We start from the raw sequence: 23,127 nt of genomic DNA, 5'->3' as shown, positions 1-23,127 counted from the left end.
GGTGGTGCGTTTTCTAGCATATTGTCAGTAATTTCACGTTAATCTTATTATGGGAAGAATGTAAACATTTTTGTTCGCGGTGGTTGCTCTATATTTTTAATCGCATAATACATCCTTGCATCTAAAATGAACGAAAGGACACATTTTGCACTAAAATACAGCACCAATTGCCAGTTCTGCAGATCACATAATCACATGTAATATCACCTAATTTTTCCAAAAATGTGCATATTGATGCCAAACCAAATTACACAAACTTCATACACCTCTACTGTAGAGGAATAAAGGTCATCTGCCAAAGTGACACTGACCTTTGTCAGATCTAATCTATATGTGGCCACAATTGTCAGCCACACATGAGCAACAACCTAGGAAGCTCTTAGCCTTTAGCCTGGTAAGTTAATTTACATTTGACATATATACTCTATACGTTACTGGGCACTAATATATATGAGTGGTTATACCTTCTCAGAAGTGGTTGCCATTACTTCGCTGAATCGCCCCTATTAAGGCATCAGTTCAGATGACACTGGCTTTAATAAGGTTTTCACCTTAATATTGACATCACAGAGAGGGCAGTACTCACCTGCCTGTGCTCTTTTCTTCTTCTCTCTTTCTGCATTTTTTTCTGCTGCTGTGCTTGGACAGATAGTTCTAAACCTGACTTGAAAGTTTCAATTGCAAAAATGGAGTTCAACCCATCTTTCTTCATCCAAAACTATTGGCCTTTTGCACATCGCTTATGACCCTTGGAAATTACAATCTGTTGATCAGTTCTTCTTATCCTCATGCTTATAATTTTAGGGTATTTAGTGAAAATTCACTGCCATTTAGAACGTAAATCTCTAATGTAAACGTCAGTATCCCACCAGGTTTTGATCTTTAATGATGGTAATCAGGGAACAATACCCCAGAGACATGTGCACTAATGACGTCTAGAAAGTAATAGCCACTTATTTTTCCCTGCTGCTTGCAACTTTCTTTTCACCATCTCCTTCATTACATTTAGGACAAAGTTGTCCAAGGGCCCAGTCGGCCTGAGCTGAACCCTGGCAAAGAAAAAAAAAAAAAGCATTGGCAAAGCCAATAGGTCTGGTATTGGAAAGCTGGTGCAATATTTGCTTTTATTTTTATTGCAAGTACGTGCCACAAAACTAGCTTGGCAGCTCAGACTGAACTGTTCCTATTGGAGCAGGGCCAAGACTGATTAGCCTGTTGCTGGGTCCAAACTGAGGAAGTATGGTGGGTGAAAAATGATGGATTTGCATGAGCCCCAAAGGATTTCCAGTGCCTGAGATTAATTCAAGCATTCCATCCATCACTGTGCCTCAGTTGACACCTTAAGTGTGACGGGCATGCCCAGACATAGGAACAATGCAACTGGAATCAAGGTATACCTGACTGATAAGCCCTTATCAGGGCGAAACAGGTCCTAGGCGCCCTAGCCCAATCTATCGTTTTGAACATTCAAATTTATAGGCTCCCCCTAATGCACTGAGAGGTTTCAAGAGTAAAGGAATCTACCACAATTTTCTAGCAGGGAGAACATTTGAAAAAAAATAATAGGTAACTCTATTTCAATGTTTGGGAACTCCAGAGAAGTTCATGGGATAACACCTATACTGTGAATTAAGGACCTTCTTAGAGTTTAATGGTTAGCATACTCCATCAAAATGTGACAGATATCCCGTTTGCCACAATATCATGGGCCATAATGCACTTGTAATGCTGTGGACAGGACATCCACCATGTTTCTGAGGGACTATCCCATCCACCTAACTCTAAATAAGGCCCATGTGTTTGGAAAGAAACACTCTTCATGTAAAAGTATCATGAAAAAAAAACGCATGTTTCAATTAAATGTTTTAATCATTTTTTGAGGTATCGCAAAATACTTTTTAAAAATGGTAGTACTACCATATTCAAGGTCAAATGTCTGCAGTATGCAGTATTGAAACAACAGCATGCAGTTTTTCAAACTTTGTTTTTATGTGATATTCATGGATTTCTTTAATAATACTTTAAAAAAAAAAAAAAAAAGGCTTGAAGTTTGCTAGATTCTGCTCCAGTCATTTGTTGTACGAAAGCAAAAGCTTCTTCTGGGTCCCAATAAGCCTGGTTTCTTCCATCCTGTAGGGCCACGCTGGGCTGATAGGGCTGATTGGACCTCCTGGCGAACAAGGAGAGAAAGGAGACCGGGGTCTGCCGGGAAACCAGGGGGTACAGGGCGCTAAAGGAGATGTGGTGAGTGTCATTTAAGAGTGTGCAGGCCAATGCTTTCCAAAAAATGTTAATAGATTAAGATATGGACAGATTAACAAGATCCATAGTGGTAGTTTTTTACAAATGAGAAGTTAGAGCGATGCTGTGAGAATTAAAATGTCTGATTTATTTCTCGTGTTTTCAGGGTCTCTCTGGGTTACCTGGCCCAACAGGTCCTCCAGGTCCCTCAGGACTGCCCGTAAGTACTCACTCTATTCATCTAGGTTCCTTTGAGTGTTGTCTGTACTAATCAGTAAAAACTATAATTCCATGGTACTTTCACAGTTAAACATCCAAATACAACCTGCCTGTGGAAGAAGGAGCAATCTTGCCCTACGTTTATTCAAAAGCTAAATCCAACTCAGTGTTAAAGTCAGTGTGTGCAGGACAGTCGTCCTGAAACTTTTGATGCTATGGGCCTAACGTGCGCCCTGGTGCAGCCTGTTGTAAATACAGCGCACCCATGGTTTTGTTAGGTGGTGGTGGGGGCGTAAGAAATCTGGTGCATCAGATTCTTGTAAATCTTGGCCTCAGTATGTTTAATACTCTTACTGTTAGTATCCCTAGTATCCCTAATACTGCATCCTCTCTACTTTGCACATTCAGCATGGCTAGCACTGCAGCACTAGGATTGTTAAACAGTCAGTATATTTCACACTTTAAAACTCTTTCTGTCACAAAGTCAGTGTATCTAACTATACATCACTGTCTATTGCACAATCTGTGTATCTAGCACCAGAACACCCTCACTTCTGCAGCTCAACAACTTCCAGTCAGAGTAGCAAACACTTGCACTCTCTCAGTGTTGCAATGTGAGCATATATAGTACTTTTTCAATGTTACATACATATCTAAGACTGGACCTTTCCAGTGTTACACTATCAGCATAGCTAGTGTTGGGCACTCTCACTGTCACTCTGTGGGCTCAGTTTGTCAAATGCTCAATCACTTTTCCTATTACAGTCAGTATATATATAACACCAGAACACTCCCACTGTTACACAGTCAGTATATCTACTACTGGAGAGTTCGCACTGTTTCACAATCAGCATGTGTACTCTCAATGTGATTTTAAGACTGAAGCATGTTTGCTGATGCACAAACAAATTCGTACTCATAATTCAGGAACAGTGTTATCAATCCTAGCGGATGTACCTTTTCATTTTTAGAACTGAGCATACCCTTAATACAATAAGTTCAAATATCTGCCTATAATAATGACATTACTTCAGCATTTTACTTAACAGCATTAAACTTGGAAGAGCAGAACTATTCAATAACATATTGTATATATTTATTTTAGTCACAGTGTTTTCTCTACACAGTAAAATAAGGCCCAAGAGAGCACCTTTCTAGATTAGCAGTAGCAGTGAAGGAGCATCCTCATGCCACATTCAGCTCCCACTTTCCCATGGCACAACCAAGTGGTACAGGCAAATGCAGGTGGGCCAATGCAGCCTGCATCCCAGCCCACTATAACAACCTGAGGGTCAATGGCAGTTCTTGTTTAAATAAAAGACACAGGGGTATATTTATACTCTGTTTGCACCGAATTAGTGTCATTTTTTTAATACTCTAATTCGGTGCAAAACTAACTCCATATTTATACTTTGGTGCTAGACCCCTCTAGCGCCAAATTTATGGAGTTAAAGTCATTTTTTGAAAGTGGAGACCTACCTTGCCTTAATGAGATGCAAGGTAGGCGTTCCCGTGCAAAAAATTACTCTATGGCCTTAACGCCATATTTAGGGGCATATTTATACTCTGCGGCATATTTATACTCTGTTTGCACTGAATTAACGTAATTTTTTTTACTCTAATTTGGTGCAAATCTATCTCCAGATTTATACTTTGGTGCTAGACCCGTCTAGCAGCAAGGCCCTGATTTATACTTTTTTTGCGCAGCATTAATGTCATTTTTTGATGCAAAAGTGGCACAAACTTACAAAATATTGGCCCTTATTTATACTTTTTGCTGCAAAACTGCACTAACTCAGTTTTGCACCAAAAGGTTTAGCACCGGCTTGCACCATTTCTGTGCACCAGCCGGACACCATATTTATGGAATGGTGCAAGCCGGTGCAAAGGGTAGGCTAGAGTAAAAAAAATGACTTTAGTCGGGTGGGGCTGGCAGTATAGAAGAAGAGGGTTTAGCACCAAAAAATGACTTTAGGTAGGTTAGAGTTTAAAAAAATGACTCTAACCAGATTAGCGTCATTTTATGGTGCTAAACACACCATGCCACATGACTCCTGCCTTAGAAAAGGCAGGAGTCATGACCACCACCCCAATGGCCAGCACAGAGGACAGGGGTCCCCTGGGCATGGCCGTTGCACCCTGTGCCATGTATGGGGGCCCATTTCAGGGCACCCTATGGCAATTAAAAAAACAAAAAAAAAAAAATGCAATCTTACCTGTACTTACCTGGGATGGGGTCCCCCATCCTCCCCAGTCCCTCTGGTGTGGGTGGGGGTACCCCTGGGGCATGGGGAGGGCACCTGTGGGCTTATTCCATGGTGTTCCACCATGGAAATAGGCCCACAGGTCCCCTAACGCCTGCCCTGACCCAGGCTTTAAAAAATGGGGCAAAGCAAGCCTTGCCCCATTTTTTGACCCCTCCTCCCTCCCTTGCACCAAGTTTGCATGGGAGTATAAATATGGCGTTAAGGCCATAGAGTCATTTTTTGCACGGGAACGCCTACCTTGCATCTCATTAAGGCAAGGTAGGTTTCCTCTTCCAAAAAATGACTTTAACTCCATAAATTTGGCACTAGACGGGTCTAGCACCAAAGTATAAATATGGAGTTAGTTTTGCACTGAATTAGAGTTTTTAAAAAAAATGACGCTAATTCACTGCACACAGAGTATAAATATGCCCCTTAGCGTAAAAAAATGATGCTAATCTTGGCAGAATCATTTATTTTGACTCAAACCTGCCTAATGTCATTTTTTTTTAAGCTAGCCTACCCTTTGCACCGGCTTGCACCATTCCATAAATATGGTGCCCAGCTGGTGCTAAAAAATGGTGCAAGTCGGTGCAAAACGTTTTGGGGCAAAACTGCGTTAGTGCAGTTTTGCACCAAAAAGTATAAATAAGGCCCACAGTCTTTATAAAGTTCAGTGTCTTACTCTCTATGACTCGCTGATGTTTGTTAAGTGGCAATGGTTACCCAGTACAATGCAGAATTTGTGAAACAAACATTACATTAAACATTATCTAAAAAGTGGTTGATGGATGAGAAAACACAGTGGGGCATATTTACAAGAAAGTGGCAGATTGGTCCCGATGCGCCACTTTTCTTGCGTCGCCCCTGCCCTACCCAACAACACCATGGTTGTAGGGTATTTACAATACGGCGCGCCACGGCTGTCGTTAGGGCAATAGCGTCAACATTTTTCATGCTATTGTGGCACTTTGCTGCACTAGCATCAAAAATGTTGACGCAAGTGTACCAAAGCACAGGAAGACTCATTAATTAAAATGGGTACGTCACATTAACGTATGCTCTGAGCAGGAATTAAAAATTATGGATAAAATAGCGCAGGGAAATGTTGTAAATTTCACTGCACCATTTTATAAGGCCTCCCTGCTCCGGAACGTGCCCCTTGTATACAATACACCTGACGCAGGCATAATGTGGCGCAAGGGGTTGCAAAATGGTGCAGTGCAAGCATTGCACCACTGTAAATACGGCGCGGGGATAAAGCCACCTTAGCACTGCCTTAGCATCAAATAAAATGACGCTATGTTGGCGCAAGGTGGCGGTATGGGTTTGTAAATATGCCCCAGTGTGTGGTTGGGAAAAGAGATAAAAATGGGGAGCATAAGGTAAAGGATTAAGTAGCTCAGACTATGAGCCTAGTTTCTATGCAACCCACCATTATCCCGAAGCTGGTGAAAAAAAAAAGCCTTTGGAGCCACAAATAGTTGGCAAGAAAACAGTAAAATGCTAACGGTCTGGGGACCTTCACCAACTTATACTGGGTACCATTGCACGGTAAACCATGTGGACTGTATTAGTAACAAGCACATCCATGACTCATCAAACACAATTACCCTCCTTCTAATAGGAAGATGTTTTGAAAACAAATCTTTATGATTGTGAGAGTTGCACAACTCCTCTTGTTACAATAAGTGAGAAGAGAGGCTGACTTATCACAATAGTAGCAATTTAAGGCATCTTGTGCAAAACTGATATTGTCAAACTCATTCTTTTTTCCTCTTAATACTTTTACCAGGGGCCACTCGGACAAAAAGGATCAAAAGGAGCACCGGTGAGTATCATTATGTGAAAAAAATATTGTTTCTTAGCCATGGCATTACAGCACCTATCAGAGTTACTTTTATTGTTTTCACATTTAGTTAGTGCAATATATATGCACCTGTGAGTGTGCTTAATCTGCTCAGTGCCTATTGTACTGTGTAATTTATAAGCAGCAGTAATGGTCTTTGTACTGGAAGGCCCATGATATTACACACATTGTAATGTGTTAACCAAGATTTGTAAATAGCAGCCATCTTAGAAAAATCTTCATACCCATAATAGTATACCACTACACAGTACATAGTGTTCGGAACCTAGTTGTATTGTCTGTAAATGGTGCCTAAAGTAAACATTAAAGGCCTAATTTAGATGCTGGTGGTTGGCCCATTTCTCTGTCAGGGAGTCTGAGTAAATTACTCTTTCTCCCTGACGGAGATGCCACCCGCCAAATTTAGAAATCACCACCAAGCTGGATTTTCTATTTGAAATGAAAAAAAGAAAATGCTCTATTCAACATGGGAGCTTGCTCTTATGGCAAGGAGAGCATTTGGTAGTTGTCACTGTTCTTTACCACCAGGATTTTCCTGCAATGAACAGTGAAAACTGACCTCTAATCCTGCTCATCTAAATGAGGTGGGCAGACTTAGAATTCTGCCTCCAACGGCCCTTATTCAGCAGGATTATTGGAAAGGTTAACCACCACAGGGACTGAGCAGTCTCCTCCTTGATTAAACCTATGGTCCGGCTGCTTCTAAATGTTTACCTTTATCTTGTTTGTTTGGTTACTCTGTCACCATTGAAGCAGAGTATACATAACTCCAGGATATAAATTAGGCCCTAAGTTATAGGTATGTTTTATATTCCGTATATACTGACCTTGATTTTTATTTACGACAGGGTACAATAGGAACACGAGGGGACCCTGGTCCTGTTGGCCCACCAGGTCCTCCGGTAAGTTGCAGAAATCTCTCTTCCAGCTGTTGCAGGCAATTAATCACATGCTTCCAATTGTTGATGTGAAAGATTTAAATATTAATTGACATTTTCTTTTGTGAATTGCATGATCCCTATTTTACTTTCTAATTTGAACACTGGTTGGATTAACCATTTTTTTGTGGGATTTGGAAAGAAGATGCATTGGCCTTCAAAATTATTTTGTGATTGTGAGTGAGGATATACAGAGGAATATCTTGAATGCACACCCGAAGCAACTATCATGAGCTCTTATTTATTGATTTTAGTATGGTGTCCTTATTTGTTTATTTTTTCATTGATTTCTACTATAGTGGAAGGTATTGCAGTCAACACCTTTTTTTTTTTTGCTTCAGGACAGTCTCTTGGAGCCTGTAATGTTACATGCTCCTGCTGCAACATTTTCATCTTTCGTAGCAATCAGTGCTCACAGAAATCGAAAGACCTTTTGACCCAGCAGTAAAGTGTGATAGAACCATTAAGCAAATTACAATTACCATTCAATATATTTAAAGAGCATGACCCATTTAGCCATAAAAGGAAAACTCAAAGATAAGGTTCAAATATTTATTACAAGCTCAAAATTAAAGTCACATAAGTTATTCTCAGCATGAAGTCATACACGTACATTATCACAAGGGGTTGCCCAAGGAGCCAAAAGAAGATTACTCAATCTAACATTAACAAAACAAAAAATTCCAGAAGAACAATACACAATATTAAAAGGAATACCTGAAATACAGAAATACAGTGCTGCTAAGAATAAGCAATCTTCTGTGAATTCAATTTAATAAAGTCATAAATTTAGACTGGGCAGGGGAATGCCCTACAACTGACCAAATCAGGAAAAAGCATGCGTGGGGCGAAACACATGTGGGCAAAATACAAAAAGCACAAAAAGTGAAAAAATAATTTGGAAAAATCTAGCCTTGGGTCTAAAATTACTAACTATAATAAGGAAAATGTAGATAAACAGGGATAGTGTCAGCATATCAGAAGCTCGGTCAAGAGTCTTCTGAAGGGGTCATAAAAGGATTATTAAGTCTAATAGGGCAATTCAGAGGGACAAGCAGAGAGGGAGTTACCTCTCCAAGTATACAGCATTCAGGGATTCTTCAGCAGCAAGACATCAATGAGCATCTGGAGTTCTCTGGAAGCTGCTAAGAACTGCCGGGGACTGTTCAAAATTCAAAGGTCCATCAATATTTTAGAGTTCCCAAAGCACTCTTATTTATCAAAGGTATCAGTCCATGTCATGTTGAAGGGGCATCATCCAATAAAATCAGTCATACAATTCCAAGTTGTACCATCTCAATTCTTTCCCAGGTCTGTCATGGGAACATCTTCCATCCATGAAACCCATTCAAGTTTGAAACAATTGTATACGATGTCAATCCATGTTACACACTGTTCTTCCATCAAGGACACTATGCTACATTCTCTTTTTGCTTAAACAATAGAGCATATTACCAACTTGCTAAATTTCTCATTTGATCTTAACCTACAAGAAAGATCAGATTAGAATGAAATCAGAATTTCCAGCACAGTCACAAATTACAAGCCTCAATAGGCCTCACTTATGCTAACACAATAAATTATATCAATACATTTAATTAATATGTTTCAATAATATACATATAATACACAAACTTATAAATTCAACATTAGTAATGCTTCAATGATATGAACAATATATTTCACTTTAAACAAAAAACTTTGCTAACACATTTAATTTAGTATAACAAAGAACTGCACTTCTCTCATTTTTGCACATATTTTTAATTCATTAGTCATTAAAAACTCAATATCATTTTAATATATTCTGTTAGTTTAGAGTCTGCATTACATTTTAAAGTAATTTTTGTTCTAATAATATTCAATTAAATTCAAATACCACCTAAGTCGAACTCTGCATTATAACAAGGCACATTCATAAGCGTCAGTGCAACTTTCTACATTTAAACTATTAGTGCTCAGAATCAAAATAAGTCACACTGAGGTGACTTTTGTGACACGAAGGACACTACTACATTTCAACCTCTATCACTCCCATCTTATTATTGCCTTTAAAAGTCTCCCTATTATTTAAAACATGTATATACACTGAGAAATCCTCGAGGCTTAGTTGGTGAACTTGGTGAGCTGCTCTGAACATGACCAACAAGCATTTAATCTGTTTATAAAGTCAGGCAACGGGAATTACACAAAAATTAAGCTTACGTGTCAACGAGATATAGCTGTTCTTGGAAAGAGAATGAGAAGTTACTTATCTGTACCAATGCTCTCCAAAGGGATTATCCTCTCCAAATCTATGTATTATAACAATTAACTGTTGCAAGGCTGGGAGTATGGAACCCTTTCTGTTCTTAAATACTGCCATCAAATATTTTTTCCATATTGTTTAAAAATAAACAGACCTAAGTAAAAAGAAAAATATTCAATAGTCTCTGAGAATGTGTCCTTTTATGTTCTCAGAACCACACAAGGCTCAGCACTTTGGAAGCCATTTTATGATCATATTTTAGTTTACATGTGCCACCAATCCCGTGGCATGAGAGCAGGTTAGAAAGATTGCTGATGAATCCTGGGAATATACTCATGCTGGTTAACCAGTCTTTAGGCATACGACGTATACTCCTGAACCGATTCATACATTTAGAGCAGACTCTTCAACAGTTCTTTTCCAAGTGGTGGAGGAGACATTCTAGAAAAGGAGGATGTTTGCAGAGATAGCATTTCGTGAACAATATTGTGAGGGTAGCACCTCTTGATTCCCATAAGTGACAATATACAGTAATAATACCTACAAGAGGTGGTGACAAACCTCAGATTAGTCGATTTCAGCTAGTCCAACATTTCCCCAAAATGCTGCCTTAGCTTTTTTTTCAGAGTAGAATGTGCAAACGTCATATTAGTTTATCATAACATAATTCAAGGCCTATAACATATTCCAATTTCAAAACTGTTTGGCCAGTATTAACCACACAGCCATTATTGATCATGTTTAGTGTCCAAGCTGGGACAGGCAAACAATGGAAACTAACAGTTTTTTCAGGTTTTCAAAAAAATCTTAAATGACTGGAACCTTAATGAAAGATTCATGTATTTATGATGTTTTGTTGAAATATATTGTAGGGGGATGAATTGCCAAAAACTGTTGCTTTCCCATGGCATGATAGAAGAATAGAATTGTTACACAAGTAACAAACACTAAAGAACTTTCATTTTATGGAGCAACACATACTTGTGAATTCCCATAGGGGAGCAATTGCGGGATTTGAGGTACCCATGTAGCAGCTGTAACAGAGCATGGAACAAGTAATTTTATGGCCAAACAAAAGCAATATGAGTCTTAGCTGACTTGCTTTTGTTGAAAGTATGTAGTGTTGCTATTGTCAGTGGCAGAGATGGAAAATCTCATTGCAGTTCCCAGGGCTAGTCTGTAAAAGGTACACAGAGACCACAGTCTTTAGATGTTATAGTGTAGCCATTAAGAGTGGGCGTTTCCTGCCTTCTAAAGTGACAAAAAGTATATGTCTGGCCATCCTCCAGAGCATTGAAACAATCATGATCTAAATGCTTCTCTCACCCAAGAGTGTGCTGCCAACCTTAGAAAGCTGCTTGTACATTTCAAACACCTGAAAACTATCACACCAGAATGCATATTTAAAGTCAGGGGAAGTGCCTGCATAGGCTCTTCCGGTGAAACACTTTGACCTTGCAGCCTGTCTGCTAGAGAGCTGTCAGGTCACAGTGATGGTCCTCCTGCCCTCTTGAGAACAGGGCAACAATCACTAACTTTCCCTGCACATTTCCACGTTGTTAGACGTGACGGAGATGGGCAGAGAAAATTGAGAATGGCCATACGTACACAGAGATAACCTGCTGCATAATGTTTCATTTATATTTTGTTCAGCGAAAACAAACTCATGCTATGGGTGTTTGAGTTCCCGGAGCATAAAAGTTTGTTAAGCGGATACTTAGAACATGGCACCCACGCAGCAATTTTTTAGGTCTGCAAGGGAAGCCACTATTGTGGCGACTTTTTTAACAGCACTGAGATCCCTGCCATGCAACCAGAGATCTGTAAAAAGTATGGATGCTCATCTGCCAGAGTGGCTGAGTTTATGATTTTCGCGCCTGTGGGAGTAGTGGACTGTCCACCAGGGTCGAAATGATGTCCTAAATGAATATTCTGGAAAATGACTGTGGCCTTCAACAAAGGCTCATCTGTGATGAGTTCAATTAATTTCTGTGCTTTGTCTCTACTAAGCTTACCAACAGTGTTAAAGTCTGAAGCACCTTTCTAATTATTGGAGCAGATACCTCCCAATATAGCTGACAAAAATGAGAGTTTAATCAACAAGTCAAAATGTCCTTTTTTGCTCTTAAGTGAAGCACTGCTGATATTGGCAGATCTGTGATGGTTAAACTGCACCACTAGCTTCCTTGGAACACAACCAAGGAGCCGCGAAGTCAATATGTTTTAGTTTGTTGGATTGGTATCTGAAACTTTACCAATGTCCTTTGCACAAGATTTGAAATATAGGCTAAGCTTTGAGGGGAAGAAGACTGGGAAGGAAGTTCAAACCACACAAAGGCTTTGAATCCTCCCATTGTTCTTCTGTATCTGGATGCCAAACCTTTGACAAACATACACTATTAACTAAAGGAAGAAAAAAGCCACTCAAAACATACAATTCCTTAGTACATTTCTAAACCCTATTTATAAGTACTCAGTGGTACCAATGCAAATGCCCACAATAGAAATGTTTTTACAACCTTTGTTACAATGGTCTCAAAGAGCTAGATGGGGGAGCCTTTCGCACAAGAGTCCTTGAGGAGCAATATTCACTTCTGTGTTCAAGTTGATAAAGAAATAGAAGCCAACACAGTGTATTGCCTTTGCCTAAAGATTTAAAGGCTGTAAAGCAAGCAAATGTTCTCCTTCATGCGACTTTCCATGTCATTTTAATGTGCAGGGGCCACCAGCAGAGGTTGTGCAAACACTGCCACTAGAGCTGCCAAGGAAACGACGACGAGAGTTAGATGGTGAACAAAGAGATGAGTCGGTGGATGGGTCCGACTATCAAGCAGATGGAATGGAAGAGGTCTATGCTTCACTTGGCTCCCTAAAGACTGAGGTTGAACAGATGAGGCGGCCTGTGGGTACCCAGGAGAGCCCAGCGCGCACTTGCAAGGAACTGCAGATGTGCCATCCACACTACACAGATGGTGAGATGGGGCTTACATGTTCTTCATATAAAAATGACATCTCAACCTTTTCAAGGGGTTTGGTGGAAGAACAATACATGCCAATCAAATCGGCCGTGCATTTTCTTATCAAGGATGCCAATTCAATATCTTTGCAATTGACAAGGGCATTTCTATGTTCAAAGCTGATAAGCTGACCTCAATGAAGAATATGTTCATTGTTTGTTCATGTGAGCTTGATATTTGACAATGATGAATAATTAGTGACATGATATTACTGTCAGCTTAGATAAAATTGTGAGTGACTTCTCTCCAGTGAACATACATATATGGTGTACGTCAGAATGTCGAGGACAGAAATACCATCCACAGAAAAAATGTTGCCTAAACATTGAGAACCAAATAATAATGAATATGAGTGAATATGGGCAAAAATATGGGCAAATATAGACACTATGCTTAACTTGGCAACCACATTCCTTGAAGATATATGTATACTTGCCTTTTGATATGCTTTTTGATATGCCGTTTATAGTGGGGGTGTAGTGTCTGATAAGCAATGGTCTGATGCAAGTTATAGAAAGAGCATCTTAAGTTTAAACGTGGGAACCAAACTACAAGATATTGTACCAGAATAATATTAGATGATCGATTTGACAAATAATACCAGAACATTCTAACACATCATGCATATTGATCCATGGTTCATATACTTAAGATCACCTTTGAACGTGTTATTCAATAATAACGTAATTCCCAGGAACAGCATGAGCCAAATGGATCGTTTGGCTGACATGGCTGAAGTTAAAGATAGGGAACCACAATGTACCTCTATATACTTACCTTCACAATATTTTGGTAGTTAATATTTTTGCAATGCTATTGTTGTAGAAAGATATTTCATCCACATTATTTCAATATGCTACCGGATTCAAAGCCATGTCAGCCAAACGATCCATTTGGTTCATACTGGCTCATTAATGGGAGATTCCTGGGAATTACATTATTAGTGAATAACAGGCTATTGTGCCCATACCTTTTTAAATTTATCTTTATAAACAAACCATTACTACCTACTCAGGTTGACGGTTTTTGTTCACAACTTTAAACACAAATTTTGAAGGCATTCACACTCCTCCAGGTGATTCATTGATCCATGGACCACTCTGTGTTCATCACAGATTTTCGGTGTCTCCAATTGAACGAGTCTTGTTTTGCAAATAAGTCAATCTAGTTAGGTCAACACCAGGAAAAAAATATATATATATATAATCAGTTTGCCCACATCTAAAATTCTGGTTGCAGAAAGCCCTGCTGTCCTCCATCATAATGACACTGACGCCAAGTTCTTTTAATCTGGCAAAAACAGGCTGGGTTTGTAACAAAGAAAGTGCCTTTAGTATTGTTTTGTGACTCAGTGCTTGAAGCACAATAAGACTGTTGAGCTACACGTGGGAGAAAAACAGCAACAATATTTCCAGTATTCTTCGGCTGAATAACTCTGTAACAATGGACTGATATGTTCTTCTTGTTCAAGGATTTTTCAGCTGTTTCTATTCTAAATTATTTTCCATGATCTCACTCATCCCGCACTGTTCTTTGATTCAGTGTGACAATCTCACAGTCTGGACAACAAACACCCATTTTCTCTTTGGCTCAGTGATAAAGACATCGTGCAGCATCTTTTAGACAACAATTTTAGATATTTTTTCATCCCACATAGTTGATTACTTGGACAGGCAAGGGTTTCGAAATCACCCAAAAGGTAACTCAAAATTTTCAAACAACTTTGCCTCTTCTGAATGACCTGGGACTTCAGATCAATTTTCCAAAACCTTCTGTAAAATTGATCTGTGGTCACAGGTCATTCAGAAGAGGCAAAGTTGTTTGAAAATTTTGAGTTACCTTCTGGAAAATTTTGGCTTTAAATACTAATTTGTTTTGGCATGTATAGAATGAAAACCTTTTCCGTCAAGTTTACTGTCCTCACTGCAATGCACTTGGAGCATGTCCTGAGGGCTAACCTAAATCCAAAACTAAAGACTCTGAACTGGTAATGAGGTTTCCCTCAGAACACATTGCAAGTAATTGTTGTGTTTTCTGGAATGTGGATGCACACACCTTGTAAAGCTACAAAAAACATTCAGTCCCTTCCTTTAGGTACTGAAAAATCTGACGTGGGGACAGCTTCTGAAGTGTGTCTTTTTTAATCCAGTTATTGTTGTTTTTCATTTTTTGATGGTGTGACATACTGGTTGGTTCATATCATCAGCAAGATGTATCAAGAAACGTGCCACATTGGACTTTGCTGCTGGCCCTTATGCTATTTGAAACCAATTAGCTTCCAGGATGGCATAAAACAGGTTATTGGCTGCCCCCAACCCATTTCAATATTTACATGAGTAATTTATCCAGGGAGGAAGGGTTTTCTAGATTTCCACAAAAACATTAAGGTAAGCACATTGGCTCACTATTTTATGCTGAAGATGGTGCTGTTGGATAGGACCACAGTGGGATTAAAACATAGCCATGGCTGTTCTAATGTCTGCTCAAAGTCAGTCTCAAAGTCAATTTAGATCATTCAAAGATCCTATGGGGCATATTTATACTCTGTTTGCGCCGGAATTGCGTCGTTTTTTTTGACGCAATTCCGACGCAAAACTAACTCCATATTTATACTTTGGCGTTAGACGCGTCTAGCGCCAAAGTCCATGGAGTTTGCGTCATTTTTTAGTTTGGACACCTACTTTGCGTTAATGATATGCAAGGTAGGCGTTCCCGTCTAAAAAATTGACTCCGAGGCATGTGCGCCGTATTTACACTCCCGGGCAAAATTCACGCCCGGGAGTGGGCGGGTCAAAAAAAATGACATACGCCCGCTTTTGCACCGTTTTTTAGCGCCTGGACAAGGCAGGCGTTAAGGGACCTGTGGGCTCGGAAGGAGCCCAGAGGTGCCCTCCCATGCCCCCAGGGACACCCCCTGTCACCCTTGCCCACCCCAGGAGGACACCCAAGGCTGGAGGGACCCATCCCAGGGACATTAAGGTAAGTTCCGGTAAGTAATTTTTTTAATTTTGTTTGTGGCATAGGGGGGCCTGATTTGTGCCCCCCTACATGCCACTATGCCCAATGACCATGCCCAGGGGACAGAAGTCCCCTGGGCATGGCCATTGGGCAAGGGGGCATGACTCCTGTCTTTGCTAAGACAGGAGTCATTTCTATGGGGGTTGGGAGTCGAAAAAAATGGCGCAAATCGGGTTGAGGCGAAAAATTTGCCTCAGCCTGACTTACCCCATTTTTTGGCGCCCAAGCTCCATATCCCCCTACGCCGGCGCTGCCTGGTGTACGTCGTTTTTTTCCACGCACACCAGGCAGCGCCGGCGGCTAACGCCGGCTAACGTCATTGATTAAATACGGCGCCCGCATGGCGCTTCAGAATGGCGTTAGCCGGCGCTAATTTTATTGACGCAAAACTGCGTTAGCGCAGTTTTGCGTCAAAAAGTATAAATATGGCCCTATGTATTGACTGCAGCAACTGATAGGTGACAGTGGAAGTTAAATGATTCATAGAATTACATGGGATTAAGCATCAATAATAAACTGACTTGTAAATCAATGATTCGTGAAAAGAAATGATCTGTTGTCATTTTTGCTGGATGCCCAGCTTAATCAGGAGCATGGAGGTGTCTGCAATCTGGCCTTGAGGAAGGTGTACTTGGCAAAGGTACTTGCAACCATGGTATATGCACCAGAAGTATAGTTCACCTGTTGTTAATTTGACCTGGATGGAATTGAAGCTTAAATCTGGAGGGCCTCCAGAACACTGTCCCACCTGATGCCATTAACATGAAGGTTTCTGTGAGATCAGCTTGGATCAATGCCTTGCTCATATATCTAAACTGTCAGTACAATATATTTTCTGCAGACCCTGATTCATTGCTGTTTTTACTCTAATCTGACCAATGTAATTCAACTGTTTATTCAGAAGCAAGAACATTATAAGAAATACACTACAAGTTAGACTTGTTGGGTCAGAAGGAAGCATTTTCTGACTGCTGATTAACAAGACTATAGTTTAAAACAGCACTGAAATATGTCTTAATACATTTTCCAGCTTTACAGATATATCTTCATCAAAGAATTGCTGAACCCAAGGGGTACATATATATGTATGTGTTATTTCTCTAGCACTAACCTAGCCAAAAGGCAGCAGAGTGCTGTACAGTGTCAAAGTCGGTGAGTGACAGATGGGGCCACTGGTTTGTTGTTGTATTGTGATTTTAAAGAGGTGCCTTGTCTATTCTTTAGTAAATTGGAACAGTGTTGGGGCAATCCTGAGGCATACAGAAATCTTGATTCAGATTCTTGGTGCATAAATAGGAAAAGTGTGCTACTGTGTTCTTTTTTTACACTTCTTAGTGTGAAATCAAATAATGTCCTGTCTGCAGGTGTGCAGATAACCACCAGAGATGTTGTGCTTGTCTGTGAAGATATGCAGGGACTGGTTGTTTTGGCTTTGTGAATCATGTAGCTGGTTTTGAAGATGGTGCTGAGCACCAAGGCGAACCAATGGAGTTCCATCAGGATGCGGTGATGTACTCATATGTCTTCAGGCCCTGAATGATGCATTCTGTGGCAAGTAGGATGCACTTAGGGAGTGCCAGTATGGAATCTAGTAGGCCTTAGAGCAGGGCAATATCAGCATCGAAATGCAAAGGTTTGAAGGCTTGAACAGCAGTCCTGAAGTCACTTTCTGGAAAATTGTTTCATTGTCTTTGGTAGAGAAAGCTGGTTGTCTTTGTATTTTTGACAATGTGTTCCTTGAGGATGAGGTTTGTGTTCAGGATGAACTAAAGTGACTTGTCAAACAATAAATCTGAGTTTCAAAGCTACCAAGTTTCATTTCAGTACACCCATTTGAAAGGTTTCTTGCATTTTGTCTTTGTAAACAGCTGACATTCTCGCTTAATTTGGTTGAGTTTAAGTTGTGCACTTTGCATCTAGCTCTGAAAGATGTGCAGGCAGTGTTTGAGACTTTGAATGTGTGAAGTAGGGGAGACTTTCAAGTAGTATTGCGTATCATCGGAATGTTGGTGCATCTTGATGCTGTTATCTGTGAGAAGAGCATCAAGTTGTTCTATGTAGAAGTTGAAGAAAACCAGGGACAGTATGAAACCCTGGGGGACTCTACGGGTCTTAAGGACCCTTTGGGGTCAGCTCTTAAGGAGAAGTGGAAGTATCTTTCTCGCCATCCTGTGCTTTGATAACAAAGATATCATGATTGAGCATTTTAATTAATACCTCGACAATGATTAGTGTCACATTAAGTGATAACTCCTTGACACCAAGGACGTTTGACATTGAATGATGGGGTCTTTTTAATGTTGTCTTCTATGCTATATTGGGTCTGTAAGTTGGAGCACATAGAGATGTCATCAGCCTTTGAAGTTGTTGTTGACAATAAATGGGCACAGTGCCAGTATTTTATGCCTCCTTCTCTATCTGGATCGTTCTATGATGCAGTCTTTGGGGTTAAATTGCCCTGTGTTTTTGGAAGGAGTAGCGTTACTGAAGACCTTTCATGCTCCTGTGCATGTATGACCTCTACCTCTTGAGGTTGCTCTCTATTTTACCCCGAGGATGCTTTCTTTTTAGTCTTCCTGAACATCTTCTTTCAGTAAAGTCATTCCCCCGTGGTGTGGGAGTTTGTCAGACAGACCATGCTCCAATCATTCAAAGCCTTTTTGCTTTTCCAAATGTGGCGTTAACAAGAAGAAATAGCATTTTTGAAAGACTAAACAATTCCAGTAATTTATGTCTGAAAACACTGAAGACTCACAAAAGAAGTGAAATGAGAAACAGGTATTCCGAAAAAATTGCTTTTCTTTCACTGAATAGTCTTAAAACCCAGGCAGCGTTCAGGCATCTTTCTACATGAGCTGCTTAAAAGAACTGAAACTGTGAGGCAGCTGCTTGTACAAAGTCTGATTGATCATCAGCACTGCTGGCTCCTTAAAGGAACAGTATTCAGTTGTCAGTTGTGCATGATTGCTGTGATTCTGGCTGCATTTACTGTCTTTTACTGCATATTTTGTAAGCTGTTTAGCACAACAAGATTAAAGCAATGCTACAAGGTTGTTTTAGGCACAATTTATTGCTAAATAGAGTTTAATTGTGCAGTGATAAACATTTTAAATTTGGACAGTTTCAACCTGATTTATTGATCTGGGTAATGCAATTAGTGTCACTTATAGCACCAACACGTTTCAATCCATATCAGTCTTTATCATAGTTTATATATATGGTGAATAGTTGTTCTGAAATGGCCATGAGAGCACAGGTGGTTTTTGTGCTCAGACCATCATTAAAGAGCCTACAATGCACGAACTCATGCTTTTGAGGAAAGAAGTGGATGGTACATTTAGATATTCCTAATGCATAAATTGGCTTTTTATATATGGCTCTAGTGTACATACCAACATTCCTTGAAATTGAGGACCTATTTCCATATTTTAATGACTTCTACCATTAATATCTCCTACTTTCTCTCAGCCTAGGGAATCTGTCACTTAGATTTGTATCTACCAAATGGCTACAGAGCCAGTACAGAAAAGAAGTTCCAGGCAGGCTAATTCAGAAATGCAGTTTTGGAGTAGTACGAGGTGTCTGTGGGATATGATACATCAGGTCAGTGAACACCCAAGACTGCCAAGGGCTGGATATAGGGGTCTGTCCTCCACCTCTTTTGTAACTTCTCTGAGGAAAGTGTGGCCTGTTCCAGCAGCCATACTGTCTATCATGGGTTTTAAAAAGTTGTGTTGCAGAGAGGGTTTTCCCAGGAAAGTGGTGTCTGATAGAACAAGGAGGAAGATGCCCAAGGTTACAAAACCTTAAAAGTTACCGGGCCCTAATTGCAGTAGAGGTCTTGATAAGCAGAAGTTTCTGATCTAGGTAAGATTATGACTGAAGCAGAACTGAAGACTGCAGGACTGGAGCAGAGATGTGGCTGGCAAGAATGGGCCTGGCAGGAATGAAGTAGAACTGAAGCCGACATGAATGCTGGGAAATTGGAGCTGGAGCTGACCGGACTGGACCACAACTGGATTTGGCAGACTGGGTTGCCAGAACTAGATCAGATTTAGAGTATGGAGGACTTGGGAAAAACTTAAGTTGAGGTAACTGAAGCAGAACAAGAGTGAAATATCCAACAGAAACAGCAAATGAGAGGTATTGAGATACCTTGGTTTACTGACCACAGGCTCTTTTCATACTGTAGAATAAGATCCCCTGAGAAGACTGGCTGGTCTCAGAAATGGACATATTGAAATGGTACTTAGGTTTGGTAGCCATCTTGAAATGGCAACTGTCTACTGTCTACTGGCAACTCTGTAGTGGTGTTACACTAAAGGGAAGTTGAACTGATGCTCCCTATTGGCATATGTGCCTCTTGTTAGCATAGAACCATAATGCAGATCAACTTTAGCTACCGAAAAGTTATGTATACTATGTGATAGGTAATCCTCCCATATATGATTCTTAGTTTAATAAAAGTTGAACTTCAGAGTCAGCAATGATGAGCCTTAAAGCTCCAGCCCAAATGCCAGTCCCACAGTATCAGTTCCTTTTTGATGTAGTTGTAAATCAGGCAGGCCCGCTATAGGTCCAAGAGGGTTGGATGCATGTCAGGTTATGAGGATATCACTATAAAATATATTTACATACAAGAATATGAATTGAACATCTGTATTTAATTAGTCCTGAATATCTGACATGAATTCAGCCCTCCAGGTCTTATGTTGGACTCCCTTCTCTGATGAAAAAGCCTAGATGACTATGTGCATTGTCTCTAACACAAAATCTATTTGCTGCTCCCCACCAGCCTAGAGACCAATTCCTGATTAATGATGATTCAGCAACGAAGAGCATGTCATGTTGTTTCCATAAAAATAATGAAAAAACTCCTTCTTGAAGGGACTCTGAATAAGACAGTCCCCTGAATTGCTGCCATCACTGCCTCACAATTCTGCTTTGCCCTTCTCATTCCATTGTAATAATCTGATGCTGCATAAAATTGTGACATGCCTGAGAACCTGTGAATTAGCACTCATGGGCCCTTGTAGACTCAGCTCTTTCTTGAGTGGCTTAAGATGATTGTTGTGAACTAAGACGCACTCCCAGTTTTGGGGCTCAATTGGCAAAGCTTTTTTATATGAATAATAGTATCTTACTCCCTTTTTTTGTGAGTGACACCTACGTTTCCAGGCTTTATTTAAACTGCATTTTCTGTAAGTAGTTACAAAGAGTAAGATTTGCTTGCTCACTGAAACCATGAGTAGCAGCAGGATGCCATGGGCCCTGGTACAAGCAAGGAAAATGATGATGGACGTGATTCACCAAAAAGCCAGGGGACGTGGAAGTGACATCATTCAACCTTTGACCTTAATGACATCACAGGAACTGACATCATATGATATATAACATCTGACTCTTCCTAGAAAGTGATGTCACATGAGCTTATCCATGATGATACCACAATAATTGATTGCTTAAATTCCATAATAACTTATGATTAATATAACAATCCAACATAGGCAAATGTCTGTTTTAGATACCAACTATATTAGGGGGCTGACATGATCTCTGAAAGTGGTAGAGACTAATACTTGCTGTGATTTGCAGCGAACAGGTGAAGCATGTGAGTCAGACCTATCCTTGGAGGGCCCAAGTTCTTTTAAGAGAACATTTAAAAACAATTGGGTCATAGCTTGCATTTGCAGCACGATTGTCACACAAATTTGCTAAGATACCATAGGTTCTGAAAGGTCTCTCTTTAAACATTCAAGCCCTTTCAAAGTATGCTGAGCCAATGAAACCTGGCACACTTCTTGAGTGGACCCCATTTTTGTCACAATTTGCTCTGTGCACCCTAATATCTCAGAAATTACCTCCATTGAGCCAGGGCCAGCATTTTGTCATTGGAGCCCCTCATATGCCATGGATGTTCCTATTGCCAAAAAGTACATGCAATATGCCAGAGTTTTGTCATTAATGCCTTCTATCTGCCATGAATGATCCTTATATCAGAAATTACACATTTTGGTTGCATGGTTACTTCCCTTCCAGATGCCAGAACTGTCTTCTCCTATTACAAAAATAATCTCCATGGAGGCAGCCCAATCATTTTTCCACGGGTGCCCCATATGCTAACAATCACCTCTAGTATGCCGGAATTAGTATTTTATCATGGAAACCCATTATGCCAAGAATTACCTCCAGTATGCTAGTGAAGGTATTTTGTGAAAGGTGCCTGTCATGCTAAGAATTGTCTGGAACATACCAGCACCAGTATTTTGCCATGAGTGCCTCTATAAGCCAGGAATGACCTTCAGTATGCTATGGCATACTGCATAATCACAAGCATAACACCATTTGCATACTAACTCTCAAATTAACACACTCATTCTTGCTCAGTCACATTCTTTTCCACTCACTTGCACACATTCATTCTCACTCTGTTGCACTCAATCCTACTCTCACTCATTCATATTCACTCTGACTCATTCTTACTCTGGCCCACTCATACTTTCTCACTCACGCACACTCACTTCCACTCAGTGATACTTTTGTTCCGTCATACCCACTGACTCTCACTTACTCTCAGTGTGACTCATTCATTATTACTCATTCATTCTCATTCATCCATTTGCATTCACTTGCAGTCACTCTTACTCTAATTTACTCATTCTCACTCCTTGTGACTTATACTAACTTATTGAGACCCAGTCTTACTCATTCTCACTCACTAGCTGCTACAAACTGACACCGACTGATTTTCATTCACTTACACTTACAGATTCACACTGACACATACACACTTTGGCCTAGATTGACTAATGCTTTGCACTGGGTTTGCATCACATTTGCTACACAAACCCACCCCAGAGAGCTGGGCTGCAATTTACCATCCAAAGTAAACCAGGATTTGCATTAGAACGCATTGCAAATTTGCGCTGTGCACTCCTTTGTGTCAAGGGCGTGTTCCATGGGTAGTACATGGGCATTCTTATACAGCCATCCATGGATTTTGACACAAATCTCTATCCACCAACATTTATAGACAGAGATTTGTACCAAGACCTTATGCTTACTCAAGGTAGGAGTAACAAGGAGAAATGTTTTTGTTTCTCCTTACTTTTCCAACTTTTCATGTGCGCTAAATTGTACAGCATACATACAAAGGGAGAAAAGTATTAAATGAAAGTTTTTGTACTGGAAGGGTCCCTTTCTGAGAACACACACACACCCTTGCACTGTGGCGCAAGGGTATGTGCTTTGGTGCATGGCAGTCAAGAATTATAGTAGAGAAAAAAGTGCCACATCTTAATAGATATGTCACATTTTTCCTTTCGGTTTG

At 40.2% G+C, this 23,127-nt stretch overlaps 1 protein-coding gene across 2 annotated transcripts in view; it reads left to right on the top strand.

The window, feature by feature from the left end:
• COL5A3 (collagen type V alpha 3 chain) overlaps positions 1-23,127 on the top strand; it is a 546,803-nt gene that overhangs the window by 482,816 nt on the left and 40,860 nt on the right. For both annotated transcript variants that reach the window (XM_069231786.1, XM_069231785.1), the window contains 5 exons: positions 2,137-2,244; positions 2,408-2,461; positions 6,502-6,537; positions 7,425-7,478; positions 12,482-12,734. In XM_069231786.1, the coding sequence (XP_069087887.1) occupies positions 2,137-2,244; positions 2,408-2,461; positions 6,502-6,537; positions 7,425-7,478; positions 12,482-12,734 (505 nt within the window). The remainder of the gene's footprint in view (positions 1-2,136; positions 2,245-2,407; positions 2,462-6,501; positions 6,538-7,424; positions 7,479-12,481; positions 12,735-23,127) is intronic.

The sequence above is a fragment of the Pleurodeles waltl genome, chromosome 4_2 (genome assembly GCF_031143425.1).
Source record: "Pleurodeles waltl isolate 20211129_DDA chromosome 4_2, aPleWal1.hap1.20221129, whole genome shotgun sequence".
NCBI classification, from domain to species: Eukaryota; Metazoa; Chordata; class Amphibia; order Caudata; family Salamandridae; genus Pleurodeles; species Pleurodeles waltl.
Note: the sequence above shows the minus strand (reverse complement) of the source record. Positions and strands in the feature narration are given on the sequence as shown.